General features: G+C 43.5%; 1 protein-coding gene across 5 annotated transcripts in view; it reads left to right on the top strand.

The window, feature by feature from the left end:
* kcnt1b (potassium sodium-activated channel subfamily T member 1b) overlaps positions 1 to 16,189 on the top strand; it is a 105,823-nt gene extending 89,634 nt beyond the window's left edge. For 4 of the 5 annotated variants that reach the window (XM_052461823.1, XM_052461822.1, XM_052461824.1 and 1 more), the window contains 10 exons: positions 4,809 to 4,880; positions 5,181 to 5,315; positions 6,266 to 6,377; positions 6,645 to 6,746; positions 7,242 to 7,325; positions 8,895 to 9,023; positions 10,993 to 11,299; positions 12,154 to 12,216; positions 15,626 to 15,710; positions 16,048 to 16,189. In XM_052461823.1, coding sequence (XP_052317783.1) covers positions 4,809 to 4,880; positions 5,181 to 5,315; positions 6,266 to 6,377; positions 6,645 to 6,746; positions 7,242 to 7,325; positions 8,895 to 9,023; positions 10,993 to 11,299; positions 12,154 to 12,216; positions 15,626 to 15,710; positions 16,048 to 16,177 — 1,219 coding nt within the window. In that variant the 3' untranslated portion in view covers positions 16,178 to 16,189. Of the gene's footprint in view, positions 1 to 4,808; positions 4,881 to 5,180; positions 5,316 to 6,265; positions 6,378 to 6,644; positions 6,747 to 7,241; positions 7,326 to 8,894; positions 9,024 to 10,992; positions 11,300 to 12,153; positions 12,217 to 14,044; positions 15,711 to 16,047 lie in introns of all 5 variants that reach the window. The other variant, XR_008064105.1, reaches the window with a different exon arrangement.
* The last annotated feature ends 1,471 nt before the right edge of the window (positions 16,190 to 17,660 follow it).

Here is a 17,660-nt window from a genome sequence, read left to right as displayed (position 1 = left end):
TACAAGTCATGGGCAAGAAATACGTCAATAAAATGGTGCAAGTCAATATGCATTAGAACTGTTAGCCTAATGGCACATCACAGTTGAAGTTGGGGTAGTTGTTGTCTTACAAGTTGCAAGAAAGACCAGTCTATCCACTGTCTTTAATGATAATTGTCACAATTTTAATAAAATCATGTTTAAAAGGGTCATTTTTGCTTCAGACTCAAGCCTGCCTGAACAAACCGACGGCTTTAATGTTTCTTATTTATTGTCAGAAGTAGAAGAACTCACAAATAACGTTAACTCCGCTTTTTTAATGCTATAAACCCTAAAACAAGTTATGAACAAGAAATCAAATAAAAACGAACAAATGGTGCAAGTCTATGTATTATAACTGTTAGCCTAATGGCACATCACAGTTGGGGTTGTTGTGTTACAAGCAAGAAAGACAAGTCTGTCTACGGTCTCTGGCTTTAAAGCTGCCCTATGGTAGGTCACTATGTTGCCACCTGTGCTAAAAACACGCTCTGAGTGGGAGCTGGTCACAGGAATGCGCAGGTAGCGCTTTCCCAGGTAGCTGACTTTGGGAATGCTTTTTTGGGTAGATCTTCCACCAGTCCAGTGGATTGGTTTCACTGTCAGCATCAGGAGACCGGAAGGTAACAGCTGAATTCCTTTTCTATCAGCTGGATTTCAGTAAGACCTGTGGTGGTGGAGCATGGCTTTTTGAAAAAACTGCCCAGTGACTTTCTCTAATTAGCTGTCAGTTGTGGTGAAGCAGCAGCAATGTCTCCCTGTGCTGGGCTTGTGTTTTCAAGTCCCTCATTGACCATCTCTGTGACAGCTCTTGCTTTTATGTGGTCCACCTTCTCTTTGATGTAATGTGTTTTAAACCGAGGGTCGACCAAACGAGGATAAGTCCAGGAGGTCATCATATTTCTCATTCAGATAGTCCATGACTATCGTTTTGGTGGTTTGGGTGAGCTCTGTTTCACCATCATCAGGTTTCATGACCGCTGTATTGAACAGGTGTAGTACTGGCTTCAGATAAGACTCACCAGACAGAGCATCTGTGAATTCTAGGAGTGGGGTCAATGCCTAGTTGATGGACTCAAGAACATCTATATCTGTATAGGTGGGAGCTAAGTGGCAGTTCTTCCTGTCACTGGACGAGACCTGTGAAATGGCTTTCTTCTGCTCCAGTACTCTTTGCACCATCTTTTGACGTGATCCCCACCTGGTAGGTGACTCTGTCACCAACTTGTGCTGGGGTAGGTTGTGTTCTTTTTGAGCAACTGCCAGGTCTCTCTGCTTTCTCCACGAATAGGATAAGGCACCTGCCACTTTCTTGCATACTCCAATTGCTCGATCCACCCGTTTATCTTTACCCACTATAAGAGAAATCAAGAGATTTTAATAAAATGTTCAATCACAATAAACCCTTTAGTTATGTACAAATGTAATATTTTACTTAATCAGTTAATGAAAGAAATGCACATTTAGTTTCGTCTAACCAATCACTTCAATATACACAATTGACAAGGTTACTTACCAATGGTCAAGTGCAGACAATGTCCAAAGCATTGCAGTTGTGTCCATTTGTTGATTTGAGTTGCCTTCACCACGTTCGCACCACTATCTGTCCCCAGGAGACGAGAGCGTCAATGAGCCCCTCTGCTATAGCTTCACCCGTGTGGTAGTCGGGAAAGTATGATGTTTGAAGGCATTTATTTAGAAGCTTCCAGTCTTTGTCAATATCGTGGGTAGTGAGGCTAATATAAGGCTCTGATGTGCGACTAGACCACAGATCGGTAGTAGTAGCAAAATCTGTCTTGAGCTGTTCCTCAATTTTTTCCTTACACTAGGCGTAGAGTTTAGGCAGTGCGGTGTGAGAAATGTTTGCGGCCAGGGAGCACGTACCTGGGGTCAATTAAATTGATAATTCTCTTGAAACCTTGCTTTTCGATTGTGCTAATTGGTAGCGTGCATAATAGCATTTGTGATGTCTTTGTGTCTTTTCAATGTTCTGCATGTTCCAAAGAGTGATTTTGCTTCAGATGGTGAAAAAGATTTGTCGTATTACCAGACTTGGTAGCCACCTGTCTACGGCACAATTTGCACCGAACATTGCTCTGCTCTTTGCCAGACTTCAAAAAGCCAAACCACTTCCAAATAGCTTAAACAGTTTAACCCTTTTTCATCAATCATTTCTTTGTTGGAAGCTGCTCCTTCTCCATGGCTATCACTGCCACTGTTTTCGCCTACATCACTCATTTTTCGTGGGTAATAGTGGCTACTCCATCACTCGAGGTGCTAAGTGGTTTTTAGTGAGCGTATACCTCTCCACGTGCATATTGTCACTTCTCCACACGTTCCTGCTGTGTCAGAGGTCAAATGGACTGCTGCACCTAATTATTCTATATTGACATTTTCGAAAATGATTCTAAACGTTTTTATATCGTTATTGAGGGAAGTAATTACCTCGATAATAATTGATTTATCGCCCAGGCCTAGTCTATGGTAATATCAATCAATCAAATTGATTTATAAAGCCCTTTTTACATCAGCCGATGTCACAAAGTGCTATACAGAAACCAAGCCTAAAACCCCAAACAGCAAGCAATGCAGATGTAGAAGCACGGTGGCTCGGAAAAACTCCCTAGAAAGGCAGGGACCTAGGAAGAAACCTAGAGAGGAACCCGGCTCTGAGAGGTGGCCAGTCCTCTTTTGTCTTTGCCGGGTAGAGATTATAACAGTACATGGCCAAGATGTTCAAACATCCATAGATGACCAGCAGGGTCAAATAAGACCATTCCATAAAATTGGAGCTCTATAGGAGAAAGCCCTGCCTCCAGCTGTTTGCGTAGAAATTCTAGGGACAATAAGGAGGCCTGCGTCTTGTGACCGTTGTCATGACGTGGCCCTTTCTGGGTATAGATCGTGGCTTCTCACTCTCTCCTACACCCAGGTTCTGTTATTTCAGGTCGTAAATTCCTGGCCATGCAGTATGGAGAAAGAGAGAGTTTCACAGTAGAACAAATTATACTACATTCCAGAATTGAACAATATCCATATTTTGGAGAATGTGTAAACGGTCGGTGGAGAAGCCAGCTACGACCCGGTCCATTTTGTTTCATGTTTGTGACCTCATGAAAGACAATACAGCCACATTACCCTAACTCTTTTTATACCGGTTCCTCAGTTATGAGGCTTGCATCTAATTATTGTATAAAATGAATGAGTAAATATGAACTATTTGTGAAATTATGTGATGTTAAACCTTTAATGTGGGAGAATTGTATTCCCTTTAAAGTTGAACTAAGTCATTGGCCCGCCCCCGTGAACACAGACATGATCAGGCGTCATGGAACCGCCTCTTCTACTGTTACGAATAAAAGCCCCTCCTAAGAAAATTCTCTTGAGACTAAGCAAACCCACAGCGTGAGCTGTGATTGCGAATAGTTTAGACCACGCATACCTCGGTGTAAGCTAAGGTGGCACAGTTTTGAGTATCAAGACTGAGCAAACCCACAGCGCGAGCTGTGATTGTGAATAGTTATTGAATTCCAAACCATACCACGTGGAGCATTGGCTACATGGCTGGAAATGGTTAAACTCTGATCCCTACAGAATAAGAGCAAATATTAGATACTAATTACTAGTCTGCAGCTAGAAATTATGTAAACCTGGGACGAGAATACAGACAACTGCCGAAACCTCTATTCTAGGAGAACATTTCTGAATGGTACTCTGAAGTAACCATTCTAACCACGAAAGACTTTGATCTTCAAGGTAACAGAAAGAGAGCAAGCGAAACTCTGATGGACTCTCACTTGCTAGCTAATTTGTCCTATTTAGCTAGCTTGCTGTTGCTAGCTAATTTGGGTTATAAACATTAATTGATATATTAATTGATATTTTACCTGAAATACACAATACACTCTGACAATTAATCCACACATAAAATGGTCAACCGAATCGTTTCTAGTCATCTCTCCTCCTTCCAGGCTTTTTCATCTTTGAACTTATATGGTGATTAGCATCTATACTTTCATACTATTACTACACCGACCGGCAACACAGTTCGTCTTTCAATCACCCACGTGGGTATATCCATAGAAAGGACTTGTTTTTCCCCCCCTTGGTAATGCAGATGTGCACGAGCAGTGTGGGTGCAATAATTGAATAACATAGATTTCTACATTTATTTTGCAACGCTCGCACTCACGAGCGGTGTAGTCAGGGTATTGGTGTCATGTATAAAACTGCCCAGTCTTTTTGGTACCATGGCTAGAGGAAGGGATCTCAGTGACTTTTAAAAAGGGGTTACAATGGAGCATAGGGGGTTTAAAAGGGTATACGTGTGTGTGTGTGTGTGTGTGTGTGTGTGTGTGTGTGTGTGTGTGTGTGTGTGTGTGTGTGTGTGTGTGTGTGTGTGTGTGTGTGTGTGTGTGTGTGTGTGTGTGTGTGTGTGTGTGTGTGTGTGTGTGTGTGTGTGTGTGTGTGTGTGTGTGTGTGTCAGTCACCAGATCTTAACCCAATTAAACACTTATAGGAGATTCTGGAGTGGTGCCTGAGACAGTGTTTTCCACAACCATTAGCAAAAATCCAAATGATGGAGTTTCTTGTGAAAGAACTGTGTTGCATCCCTCCAATAGAGTTCCAGACACTTGTATAATTTATGGCAAGTCTAATTGAAGCTGTTCTGGTGGCTCGTGGTGGCCCAATGCCCTATCCTTTACTTTAGTTTTGGCAGTTACCTGTATTTAATCTGTGTGTGGTTGCAGTTGTCCTGTCCCTATTGATATGCGTTTTCCTGTTTGCAGGCCTGACAACCACTTCCTAGAAGCCATCTGCTGTTTCCCAATGGTCTACTTCATGGGCGGAACCATAGATAAGTAGGTGTTCATTACTCAATCATTATCAACATAATGCCCTTCCTCGCAGAATTACAATCACTCTTCTCTATTCAAATGACGTCACGCACGGACAGGCAACAATAAAGCACATTTCATTCCATGACGTACCATTTTATTACATCCCAGGGATTTACAATTATCCAGTGAAATCAATTACACGTGCCTCTTTTATAGGCTGCTAAATTTCAAAGCCATGAATATCATAATATGGTGTGTTGGGTTCTCTTTGTGGCAGATTTTCATTATGCGTTCTTTTGTGTTTTGCTCTCTCTGTGGCAGCCTGGACAATCTGCTACAGTGTGGCATCATCTATGCTGATAACCTGGTGGTGGTGGACAAGGAGAGCACCATGAGTGCTGAGGAGGACTATATGGCAGATGCCAAGACTATCGTCAACGTACAGACCATGTTCAGGTATGATATGGGAGGCATTCTCCCATGTTAAATTATCGACTGCACACAGAGTTTTAGCTCTCCATTTTGAGTAAACTATTGTGTGGACTACTTGTAGTCTAGTAAAGCATTATTATGAACAACAATTGTATTATCCAAGAAGGACATTTGTTTTGCAAGCATGGAAGAGACAGAAAAACAATTCCTAGAATCTGGAAGGTTGCAAGTTCAAATCCCCGAGCTGACAAGGTAAAAATCTTTCGTTCTGCCCCTGAACAGGCAGTTAACCCACTCTTCCTAGGCCATCATAAGAATTTGTTCATAACTGACTTGCCTAGTTAAATAAAGGTTTTAAAAAATTATACAAACCTCCCAAAAATTCATTTTATTTTGAGGTTGTAAGGCAACAAAATAGGAAAAATGCCAAGGGGTGTGAATACTTTTGCAACCCACTGTAGTTGCTTTTCCCTGAAAAGTCTCTACAGTTATTAAAACCCTGGGTGAAACTATATTAAACAGCATCTATCAGGGTAGAAAACCTCTGCAAGGTTTTCTTCTTCAACATCCTAAAATGTAAACTATGCATCACTGCCAGCTTGGTCCTACCCATGAGCCCAAAGCATTTAATCTCTGTCCCCTCTCTCTCTCTATTTCTCTCTCTCCTTCCCTCCTCCCTCTCTCTCTATCCCTCTTGCTCCCCCCCCCTCTTCCCTCTCTCGCTCTCTATTTCTCTCCCTCCCTCCATCCCCTCCTTCTCGCCCTCCCTCCCTCATCCTCTCTTCCCTCCATCCCCTCTTCCCACCAACTCCCTACCACTCTCTCTCCCTTCCTCCCTCATCCCTCTCTCTCCCCCATCCTCTCTTCCCTCCATCCCCTCTTCCCAACCACTCCTTACCACTCTCTCTCCCTTCCTCCCTCACCCCCCCCCTCTCCTCCACCTCTATCTCTTTCTCTCTCTCCATTTTGTCCAGGCTGTTCCCCAGTCTCAGTATCATCACAGAGCTGACCCACCCCTCCAACATGAGGTTTATGCAGTTCAGGGCTAAGGATTGCTACTCCCTGGCTCTCTCCAAGCTAGAGAAGGTGAGCAGAGCAGTTCAGGGGCATTGTCACTCCTCCATCTTTAGATCTCAGTCTTCAGCGGGTGTCGTGTGGGAGGTGCACTCTTATACAGACTCAGACATGAATATATAGAGCCCTGGGGCTGGGTTAGCAAGCCAGCTGGTGACATTTCATGTGCACTCTCTTTCTCTCTCCTAACTCTTTCCCCTCCTTCTTCTCCTCACCCCCACTCTCCCTCTGCTCCCTCCCCCCGCACTCTCTCCCTCCCCTTCCCTCTCGCCCCTATAGATAGAGCGCGATAAGGGTTCCAACTTGGCCTTCATGTTCCGCCTGCCGTTCGCTGCAGGCAGAGTGTTCAGTATCAGTATGCTGGATACGCTGCTCTACCAGGTGGGTTACCAGATGTAATCGAAATAATAGTACCCTATTCCCTATATACTGCACTACTTTTGACCGGGGTCCCATTTGAGACGTAGCTAGGAAGCCTCACCTTATCTCAGCCAGCAGAGTGGACTGTTTGACCACTGAGTCACTCCCTTAGGCTATGATCATCTTAACTTCTCTAAATCCTAACCCTTAACAATTAGGTGGAGAACCGCAGAACTGATATTAGATCCGTGTCTCGAGGGAATACTCTGTTCACAGGGTGTGTGGAGCTTATCAGCGTATGATGTGATCTTACTCCAGTCCTTACTGAGAAAATCATCTGGTATTGCACTGTCTTTGAAGGGAGAGAGAGGGAGAGCGAAAGTATTTTTGGGCGCAATGATCATTCAGTAGTTTCTCACCTCTCCTCAATAGTGTTTTCTTTGGAACTAGATATGAGTGTGTTTTCAGCCTCTGGTTCCTCCTGTTTGTTTATACATTCTCTTGCTTTTTTCACAGTCATTTGTAAAGGACTATATGATTCCCATAGCAAGACTTTTACTAGGCCTGGATACCACACCAGGATCTGGTTACCTATGTGCTGTAAGTATGGATATCTGTGTCGTGTAAATTCTTACACAGGGACACTCCAAGTCAACCTTAAATGAATCATTCTTTATTATCAGCATGCTGGAGAGGTTCCAACCAACTCAATGCACCATGTACAGTCCCGTTAGTTCTCTTATATACTTACACAGAAAGTAATATTTGCATGATTTAGCATATTCATTATTCATAATTAATTCAGCATTAATGTTTGCTTCATTCATGTGACCGACCAATAGTTGTTCCTGGATGTGGGAGACCAATACCTCACAAGACTTATTCTCTCCAAGCTGAGACCTTGAAAGTGAGATATTGTTCAAACAAGGGTCTGGGTGTACTGCCAAATTGCAGATACTACAGTGAGGATTTATCCCAGGCACGTTCAATCAGTCACTTGCATGAACACAGAAGTTGGTTATTAGAAAAGCACAAACATAAACATATCCAGCACACCTGTTTTGGGTGTGTGTGTGTGTTTCAAAGGAAATCCAAGTTGATTTGTCACATGCACAGGTGTAAACTATACCAGGAAATGCTTACTTACAAGCTCTCCCTCAGCAATGCAGATTTCAATATCAAATGTATGAAATAGAGTCAAGAATAGGTTCTTTAAAAAAAGCAACAGGTCAGTTGCAGTCGGAAGTTTACATACACCTTAGCCACATAGATTTAAACTTAGTTTTGCACAATTCCTGACATTTAATCCTAGTAAAAATTCATTGTCTTAGCTCAGTTAGGATCACCACTTTATTTTAAGAATGTGAAATGTCAGAATAATAGTAGAGTTATTTATTTCAGCTTTTATTTCTTTCATCACATTCCCAGTGGGTCAGAAGTCTACATACACTCAATTAGTATTTGGTAGCATTGCCTTTAAATTGTTTGGTCAAATGTTTTGGGTAGCCTTCTACAAGCTTCCCACAATAAGTTGGGTGAATTTTGGCCCATTCCGCCTGACAGAGCTGGTGTAACTAAGTCAGGTTTGTTGGCCTCCTTGCTCGCACATGCATTTTCAGTTCAAAACTATAGTTTGTTAACAAGAATTGTGTGGAGTGGTTGAAAAACGAGTTTTAATGACTCCAACCTAATTGTATGTAAACCTCTGACTTCAACTGTATATACAAGGTCAGTTCAGTACCATATCAATGTGCCAGGATATGGTGGAGGCTGAGGTAATATGTACGGTTGAAGTTGGAAGTTTACGTACACTTAGGTTGGAGTCATTAAGACTTGTTTTTTAACAAGGTCAAGGAAGGGTTGGAAATGTTGGTGAAGACGCTTGCCACCTGATCTGCGCACGCTCTGAGAATTTGCCCTGGTATTCCATCAGGTCCTGCAGCCAGTTTTAAGCAAGATACAGAACAGCGGGGGCCCTCATGCAAGACTTGATGTTTACCTCGAAGCGAGCATAGAAGGCATTGAGTTCGTCTGGGAGGGAGATATCATAGGTCAACGCACAACTGGGTCTTCCTTTTTGTGTGTGTGTGTGTGTGTGTGTGTGTGTGCGTGCGTGCGTGAGCGCGTGATGTGATGTGTATACTGAATGTGCTCCCTCCTCCTTCCCAGATGAAGGTGACAGAGGAGGACCTGTGGATCAGGACGTATGGCAGGTTATTTCAAAAACTGTGTTCTTCCAGTGCAGAGATTCCAATAGGCATCTACCGTACAGAGTCACACATGTTTTCCTCCTCAGAGGTAAGACAAGATAGAGACCGTCCCTGTTCAAATACTCTAGAGAGGCATCCTTTCTTTCTTTCCTTCCTTCCTTCCATCCTTCCTTCCTTTCTTCCCCTATTTATTTTTTCTCTTAATTTCTTCCTTGAGGTAAATGAGAGCAATAGGGGTAGTGATCTTGCTTTGGCTGGTCAAATCACTGAATGATAAATGACTAGCTCGAGGAAAGAAGGATGGAAAGAAAGAAGGATGCATTCTAAAAAATAATAATTTGAACAAAGCCAGCTCTGAGTCATCAGTAGATTTCTGAGTGTACAAAACAATAGGAACAACTTCCTAATATTGTGTTGCACCCCATTTTGCCCTCAGAACAGCCTCAGTTCGTTGGGGCATGGACTCTACAAGGTGTCGAAAGCGTTCCACAGGGATGCTGTTCCATATTGATTCCAAGTTAGCTGGTAGTGGATCTCTACTCCGAATAGATTGTTCCATCTCATCCCACAGATGCTCATGTGGATTGAGATCTGGTGACTGGGCAGGCCCCTGTAGTAAGCTGAATTCACTGTCATGTTCGTGGAACCATTCCTGGACAATCCTAGCCTTGTGGCATGGGGCATTATCCTGCTGAAGAAATCAATTTGCAGATGGGTACAGTGCTGCTATGAAGGGATGCAACTTATTTGCAATGATGTTCAGATATCATGTGGAATTCAAATGTTGCGGCACTTCTTTCAAGAGGACCATTGTGTGCCATGAGAATTCTCCCCACACCATCACCACCAGCCTGCAATGTTGACATGCTGCATGATGGATGCATGTACTCATGTGGTTTTCTCCATACCCTAGTCCTCCCATCAGCGTGAAACAGCAGGAACCGGGATTCATCAGACCAGGCATGTTTTTCCAAATCTCCAGTGTCCAGTGTTTTCGTTCCTTAGGCCACTGCAACCGCAATTTCTTTTTTTTTTTTGCTGAAAGAAGTGGAACTCTGTAAGGTCGTCGACTGCCATACCCCATTCATGTCAAGGTACTATGAGTTGTGCATTATTTTATGGGTCTTTGGGCACCAATGTTGTACTGGACCGTCAGTATGTTGCTCTGCACAATTTGTCTCAGCCTTCTTTGTCCTCTTTCATCAAGTACCCGTTTTCGACTACTGGCCTGTCGTTGCCTGGATGACCTTTGGGTGGTGGGCCATTCTTGACACACACGGGAAACTGTTGAGCGTGAAAAACACAGCAGCATTGCCATTCCTGACACACTCAAACCGGTGTGCCTGGCACCTACTACCATGCCCCGTTCAAAAGGCACTTAAATCTTTTGTCCTGCCCATTCTCCCTCTGAATGGCACACATATACAATTCATGTCTCAATTGTTTCAAGGCTTAAAAATCCTGTCTCCTCCCCTTCATCTACATTGACTGAAGTGGATTTTAACAGGTGACCTCAATAAAGGATCATGGCTATCACCTGGATTCACCTTGACAGTCTATGTCATGGAATGTGCACTCAGTTTATTTGTGCTGTAATTGTGCTGCTAATCATTGTAATTATGCTTTATATGCGTCATTGAGCTATTTGGTGCAACCATTCACAAACAAACATTCTTGGTCAAGTACATTATATTTACTTTTGCCAATGCTACTCTGTGCAAGTTTTTATTTTATTTCATTCATTGTGTTTTTGTTTGTTGATCTGTCAAAGTATCCTCCTTCCTAGTTACCCACAGTTAAGATGACATCCTTGTCTTGACATTTGACATAACATGACTGTCGTTATCTGCTCATATTTGCAGTACAACAAAATGAAAGTATGCGTTGTGTTTTGTTTGGCACTTCAGTAATGCTGTCAGTCAAGCGCTTCTTCATAATGCATTATAAATGCGTATCTAGAGCTTCTACTACTGATGTAAAGTGTCACCAGGACATCCTATTGGATCCTCATCCTGTCCACACAGTTCATTTGGTATTAACCCTTCACCCTCCCCTAGTCTCAAGTATCCATCAACGTAGAGAACACTGGTGGTGACGACCAGAGAAGCAATCGTCGCGAGTCGTGGAAGGAGAAAACAGCTCAGCGGAACTCCACCACCAGCGACCAATCAGAACATCCGTTGCTGAGGAAGAAGAGCCTCCAGTGGGCGCGGCGTCTGAGCCGTAAGAACACCAAGCCGCCGAGTCGCACCGAGCGGATCTCCCAGCAGCGCCTCAACCTGTACCGGCGCTCCGAGAGACAGGAGCTGTCTGAGCTGGTCAAGAACCGCATGAAGCACCTAGGCTTGCCCACTGTCGGATACGGTGAGCGGAAAGTTACAGGACACCCTGGTAATACTGAGTGACATTATAGGGTGCTGTGTCATATTTAGTTTGGTGGTCTTATATGTGTCACCTGTTAGGGTTTAAAAATTCCGGGATTTCTGGAAAAACAGGGAATTTATTAAAAGTTCCCAGAATTTTGCAACCCTAGTCAACTGTCATAGTTTGGGAATTGGTGCTGTATGGAATGGCAATGACTATTCTCCATTATTCACATTATTCTACATAGTATGATAATGTACCTGCATAACCTCCTTTATGAATGTGCATTAACCTTCATGTTACTTGTAGCCTATGGATGGATGGATGGATGGATGGATGGATGGATGTATGGATGGATGGACAACTGAAGTACAATGAAGCATTTAATCTCAGACTGCATTTTGCCTCCCCTCAGACTGCATCTCCTCCCCTCTAACTTCTTTTCATTATTTTCCACTCTCCTCAACTTCCTTCGCCTTCTTTTGCAAAAACCCCCAAAATATTTCCCTATATAATTCTCCATACAATAGCTCATGCCAAAACATTATGATGACTCATTCATATAATCCCTGTCGAGGGAAAATGCTCATTATGTAATACTGCCAGAGAAGCATAAATACTGAAGAATTAAATACTTAACAAATTATTTACTGGTGATTTTAAATTGGATGATTGAGACAGAAATACTGTAAATATTTACATAATAAATGATCTAATATTTATGAAATAATTCAAAAAAACACATTTGTTTGCATGTTAGTTCATTTTTGCATCCCCTTTTGAAAACTGCAATTGCATTTTTGCTGCTTGCCTAATCTTTTCATTCTCCCCTCTTTTTATTTTCTGTCTTGTAGAGGATGTTGCTAATCTTACTGCGAGTGATGTCATGAACCGAGTAAATCTAGGATATTTACAAGGTAATCCCACATACAGTAGTGTTCACATACAGTATGCAATGCAACACGTTTAATTTAGTCATCACTCCCATCTCTTAAATATGTCAAGTGGTGTGAAATTATAATTTCATTCTATATGTTCAAGTGTAGTGCTACTTTCCTGAAAACTATGATCATTGCTCAGAGAAGAATGTTGTTAGGGAAATTATACAGTGCTTTCAAAAAGTATTCAGACCCTTTACTCAGTCCTTTGTTGAAGCATCTTTGACAGCAATTACAGCCTTGAGTCTTCTTGGTTATGCTGCTACACAAGATTGGCACACCTCTATTTGGGGAGTTTCTCCCATTCTTCTCTGCAGATCCTCTCAAGCTCTGTCAGGTTGGATGGGGAGCATTGCTGTACAGCTATTTTGAGGTCTCTCCAGAGATGTTAGATTGGGTTCAAGTCTGGGCTCTGGCTGGGCCACTCAATGACTTTCAGAGACTTGTCTCAAAGCCACTCCTGGGTTGTCTTGGCTGTGTGCTTAGGGTCATTGTCCTGGTGGAAGGGGAACCTTCGCCCCAGTCTGAGGTCCTGAGTGCACTGGAGCAGGTTTTTCATCAAGGATCTCTCTGTACTTTGCTCCGTTCATCTTTGCCTCGATCCTGACTAGTCTCCCAGTCCCTGCCACTGGAAAACGCCCCCACAGCATTATGCTGACACAACCATGCTTCACCATAGGAATGGTGCCAGGTTTCCTCCAGACATGAGTTCAATCTTGGTTTCGTCAGACCATCAGAGAATCTTGTTTCTCATCGTCTAAGAGACTTTAAGTGCCTTTTGGCAAACTTCAAACAAGCTGTCATGTGCCTTTTACTGAGAAGTGGCATCCTTCTGGCCACTCTACAATAAAGACCTGATTGGTGGAGTGTTGCACAGATGATTGTCCTTCTGGAAGGTTCTCCCATCACCGCAGAGGAACTCTTGAGCTCTGGGTTCTTGGTCACCTCCCTGACCAAGGCCCTTCTACCCCGATTGCACAGTTTGGCCGGGCGGCCAGCTCTAGGAAGTGTCTTGGTGATTCCAAGCTTCTACCGTTTAAGAATGATGGAGGCCACTGTGTTCTTGGGGACCTTCAATGCTGCAGACATTTTGTGGTACCCTTCCCCAGATCTGTGCTTTGACACAATCCTGTCTCGGAGCCCTGCGGACAATTCTTTCGACCTCATGGCTTGGTTTTTGCTTTCACTGTCAACTGTGGGACCTTATATAGACATGTGTGCCTTTCCAAATCATGTGAAATTAATTGAATTTACCACAGGTGGACTCCAATCAAGTTGTAGAAACATCTCAAGGATGATCAATGGAAACTCAATTTCAAGTCTCATAGAAAAGGGTCAGATTACTTATGTAAATAAGGTATTTCTGTTTATTATTTTTATTTTTTTATTTTTTTGCAACAATTTCTAAAGACCTGTTTTTGCTTTGTCACTATAAGGTAGTGCGTGTAGATTGCTGAGGATTTATTTGTAATTTAATCCATTTTAGAATAAGGCTGTAACGTAACAAAATGTGGAAAAAGTCCAGGGCTCTGAATACTTTACGAAGGAACTGTATATGCTTCTAATATTCTACTTTGTAAGACATCTCAAGTGGTGGATATACCACCATCCCTTTAAAAGGCGAGATCGGTTGAAGACGGTACCATATTCATTACAGTACATAGTGGATGGATCGATGTCATACTCGTAGTTTAGTACCTGCTTTGAAGAGCTAGGCTACTGTATGTTAGTATAGGCAGTCAGAATGTTGTGTTATTGAATGAAAGTACGACAGTAGCCTGTGGCTTAACAGTGTTGACTGTCTTAGAGTTGCAGGGAATTTCAGAGCCTCCGTTAAGAGAAGAGACCAGAACAGGTTAGATGGAGAATCATAATCATACAGCACTACTGCATGACTCTGTGTGATAATGATGATGGCTGTGGTGGTCGGCAGACGAGCAGCCTTTCTTTCTCTCTGTCCCCTGCGTTGTGTGGACTGAAGTGGGTGACTTAGGCCTAGTTCAAATTGTACAACTGATGTAACACAACCGTTGTTTCAAATGCATTGTGCATCAGTTGTACAACCTGTGTGAACTAGGACTTATTCGACTGGTGATGGCAGGTGAGAGACGGCCAGACAGACTACCAAGTTACTGCAGGGCGTGGAGAGTGTTGAATACACTACAGTGTGGCGGGATGGGACAGAGTGGAGCAGAAAGCATTGCGACTGTGTTGTTCGGGAAGGTCAACAGTACATTGCTATCGACAAACCAAAGCTACACTGAGAATCTTGTAGAATATAACAATGGTTGCTAACAGGAAAAACATTTGAGCATTTTATTAGCCTAAATACAATATGATTTCAAAATATTCACCACATTTTAGTCCCTCTGTAAGACTATCCTAGATTGACGCTATGTTATGACCCCCTTCTAATCCCACACACCCAATGTATTTTGCTTTCACTCTTAGATTGGTTGAGCCTCACTTTGTTTGGTTGAGTCTGCCCTGCCGGATGCCAAGAGCATGTTCTAGTTGTGTTTGTGGGTGTGTCAACATTTTTATATGGGGGCTGAGTGTCGTTGGCATGGCAACCATGGTGACCTGTCGCCGTGAGTGACCAGGCCCGACGTGTGGAATGCGCGGGAGGTGAATCGATGCGGACAGTGTCTGCATGTCTTTCTTAAACTGCGCATGGAGGGATGCGCTTGCCTTGTGGCAGCATGGGCCTACCCTGTACCAGCTATGCCCTGTCAGTAACAGTTAGACCTTCTCTCTCTCCTACCCACCCCGCCTGGCATTATAAGGGGCAAACACAGGTGGGTTTGGAGAAGCAGATGCACTTTACCCCCCCAACCCCCAAGCTTGAGCCTCATTCTGTCCCAGGTACACAGTTTCTCACTCATACACGCGAAACAGGTAAAACACAATCACTTCTCACTCACAGACACTCACTCTGAATAGATGTTGCCCCCCCTAGGCAAAGGTCTAAGATCAGAGGGAAACTGACCTTAGATCAGTGTCCAGGGGCAACCCGATCCTACTCCAAGACAAGAACAGGACATCAAGGTATCCCATGTCAAGGGATATTCAGTTACACACCATTGATTAAACTGTATTTGGATAGACATTAAGAAAATGAACACAGGGCTTATATCATACAGGACTTATAGGCTAACTATATATAAATAAGCCTTGTCCAGCCAGAACGGCCCTTAAAATGGCTCTTACTGGAAATGCATATGATTTATTATGTCAGTCAGCCGTTTACTGAAGATCAGGGAATCCTATACTTCCATTTCTAAATGGACCATTAGTTGTCTAATGTTGTGTGTAATTGGTGAATGTGAGGGAACTGGTATAGCCAGAGCAGCTGCTAAGAGCTGTCCCTGTATCTGTTCTGTTCCAGATGAGATGAACGACCACCAGAACAGTCTGTCCTACGTTCTCATCAACCCCCCTCCAGACACCATGCTGGAGCTCAATGACATTGTGTAAGTACCAGCAGGACAGGCGTCTCTTCTCTTTTCATCCCTTCTTCTTTACAGTATCGGTACTATACTGTACCAAACTGTGTCGACTGGTCACTAGCCTGGGTATAGGACAGTACAGTTATCTAGTAGTGTGTTCTTTAAATAATATAATATAATAATAATAATAATATATGCCATTTAGCAGACGCTTTTATCCAAAGCGACTTACAGTCATGTGTGCATACATTCTATGTATGGGTGGTCCCGGGGATTGAACCCACTACCCTGGCATTACAAGCGCCATGCTCTACCAACTGAGCTACAGAAGAGAGTTAGTTTTGTCCTCACCTCTCTCTAGCTACATCATCCGGTCCGACCCGCTGGCAGGGCCTGACGTGCCCGAGGATGCGGCTCAGGGGCAGAGCAGCGGCGGCGGCCAGACGAGGCAGGACTTTGGCACAGAGACCAGGGATGAGACCCACCTCTGAAATCCCCTCGCCTCACCACCCCCGGACCTCTCGCCCCCTTGTCTATCCACCCCCGGACCTCTCGCCCCCTTGTCTATCCACCCCCGGACCTCTCGCCCCCTTGTCTATCCACCCCCGGACCTCTCGCCCCCTTGTCTATCCACCCCCGGACCTCTCGCCCCCTTGTCTATCCACACCCGGACCTCTTGCCCACTTGTCTCTCCACACCCGGACCTCTTGCCCACTTGTCTCTCCACACCTGGACCTCTCGCCTCCTTGTCTCTCCACCCTCGGACCTCTCGCCTCCTTGTCTCTCCACCCTCGGACCTCTTGCCCCCTTGTCTTTCCACCCCCGGACCTCTTGCCCCGTTGTCTCACCGCCTTTGCACGTGATACATTCTATTTGTGCCATACACGGGGAAGATCCCCACTGCCCTTGCCCACCCTTACCTTCCAATCCCCCTTCACCCTATGTCAGACTTACAGAGAGACACGTGTCACTGAGCTGCTATGGGAGGATGCATGAAGAGTGCCTCGTCATTACCTAACCTCTTAGAGAGCATCAGACACACAGACTCAGACATTGCCCTCTTTGCAAAAGATAAAACATGGACAATGCACCAGTCGATGGAAACATACTGGTAACCAACCAAAGGAGAGGAGAGACAGATTATGTCGGAGGTCATGTGATGCTCTGAATATTTAGAGGTTTGTTTGATTTAGTTCGTCGGCATACTAGGTGGGTGGAGCTTGCTTACATTTTTAGCACCAATAGAAAGGTGTCGAAAGGGCAAACTCTGCCCAAATGGCGCGCCTGCGAGCTACACCAAGCACACTTGGCATGTGTGTGTGTAGACTGTGTGAATATCAGTTGCAAAATCAAGTCATGTACAGAAATTGTTATTCCTTAACAAGAATTCCTGGCAGTATTCTTACACATCAATCATGAAAGTACATGAGAACTTATTATTTTCCCTATGAGCACAACCCACTGGGCCCAGACGTCAATTCAACATCTATTCCACGTTGGTTCAATGTAATTTAATTGAAATTATGTAAAAAAAAACAGTGAAGACTTTTATATAAGCAATTTTTTTAAACACTATCTTTTACTGCTCATTCTGCATAACTTTTTTTTTTCAAATATCATGCTATTTGTTATTAAAAAGTATAGAATACTTAATGGATGGATGAACCTTAATAAATTACGCCATGCACCTACATCATTCTATTTGTGCCATACGGTTTCTGGTTCTTTATGTATCAGTCAATGTTCTACGAAAGCCAATGCTCAAATCATTCCACATTTCTGACAGGATTTGATTAATTACAGTAGAACAATCTTTCAGAGCTGTTTACAGTGGCAACCCTATGTTATGAACACTTATGAGTACTTATATTGCACAATAAGAGACAAGCATAGTTAAAGTGATAGGTCACTCCAAAATGATATCAAAAGTAATCTGATGTTGAGTTGGAGTGAACTATTACTTGAAGTCTGTTA

Source organism: Oncorhynchus keta, chromosome 14 (genome assembly GCF_023373465.1).
Source record: "Oncorhynchus keta strain PuntledgeMale-10-30-2019 chromosome 14, Oket_V2, whole genome shotgun sequence".
Taxonomy (NCBI): domain Eukaryota; kingdom Metazoa; phylum Chordata; class Actinopteri; order Salmoniformes; family Salmonidae; genus Oncorhynchus; species Oncorhynchus keta.
This window is presented reverse-complemented; position numbering and strand designations above follow the sequence as displayed.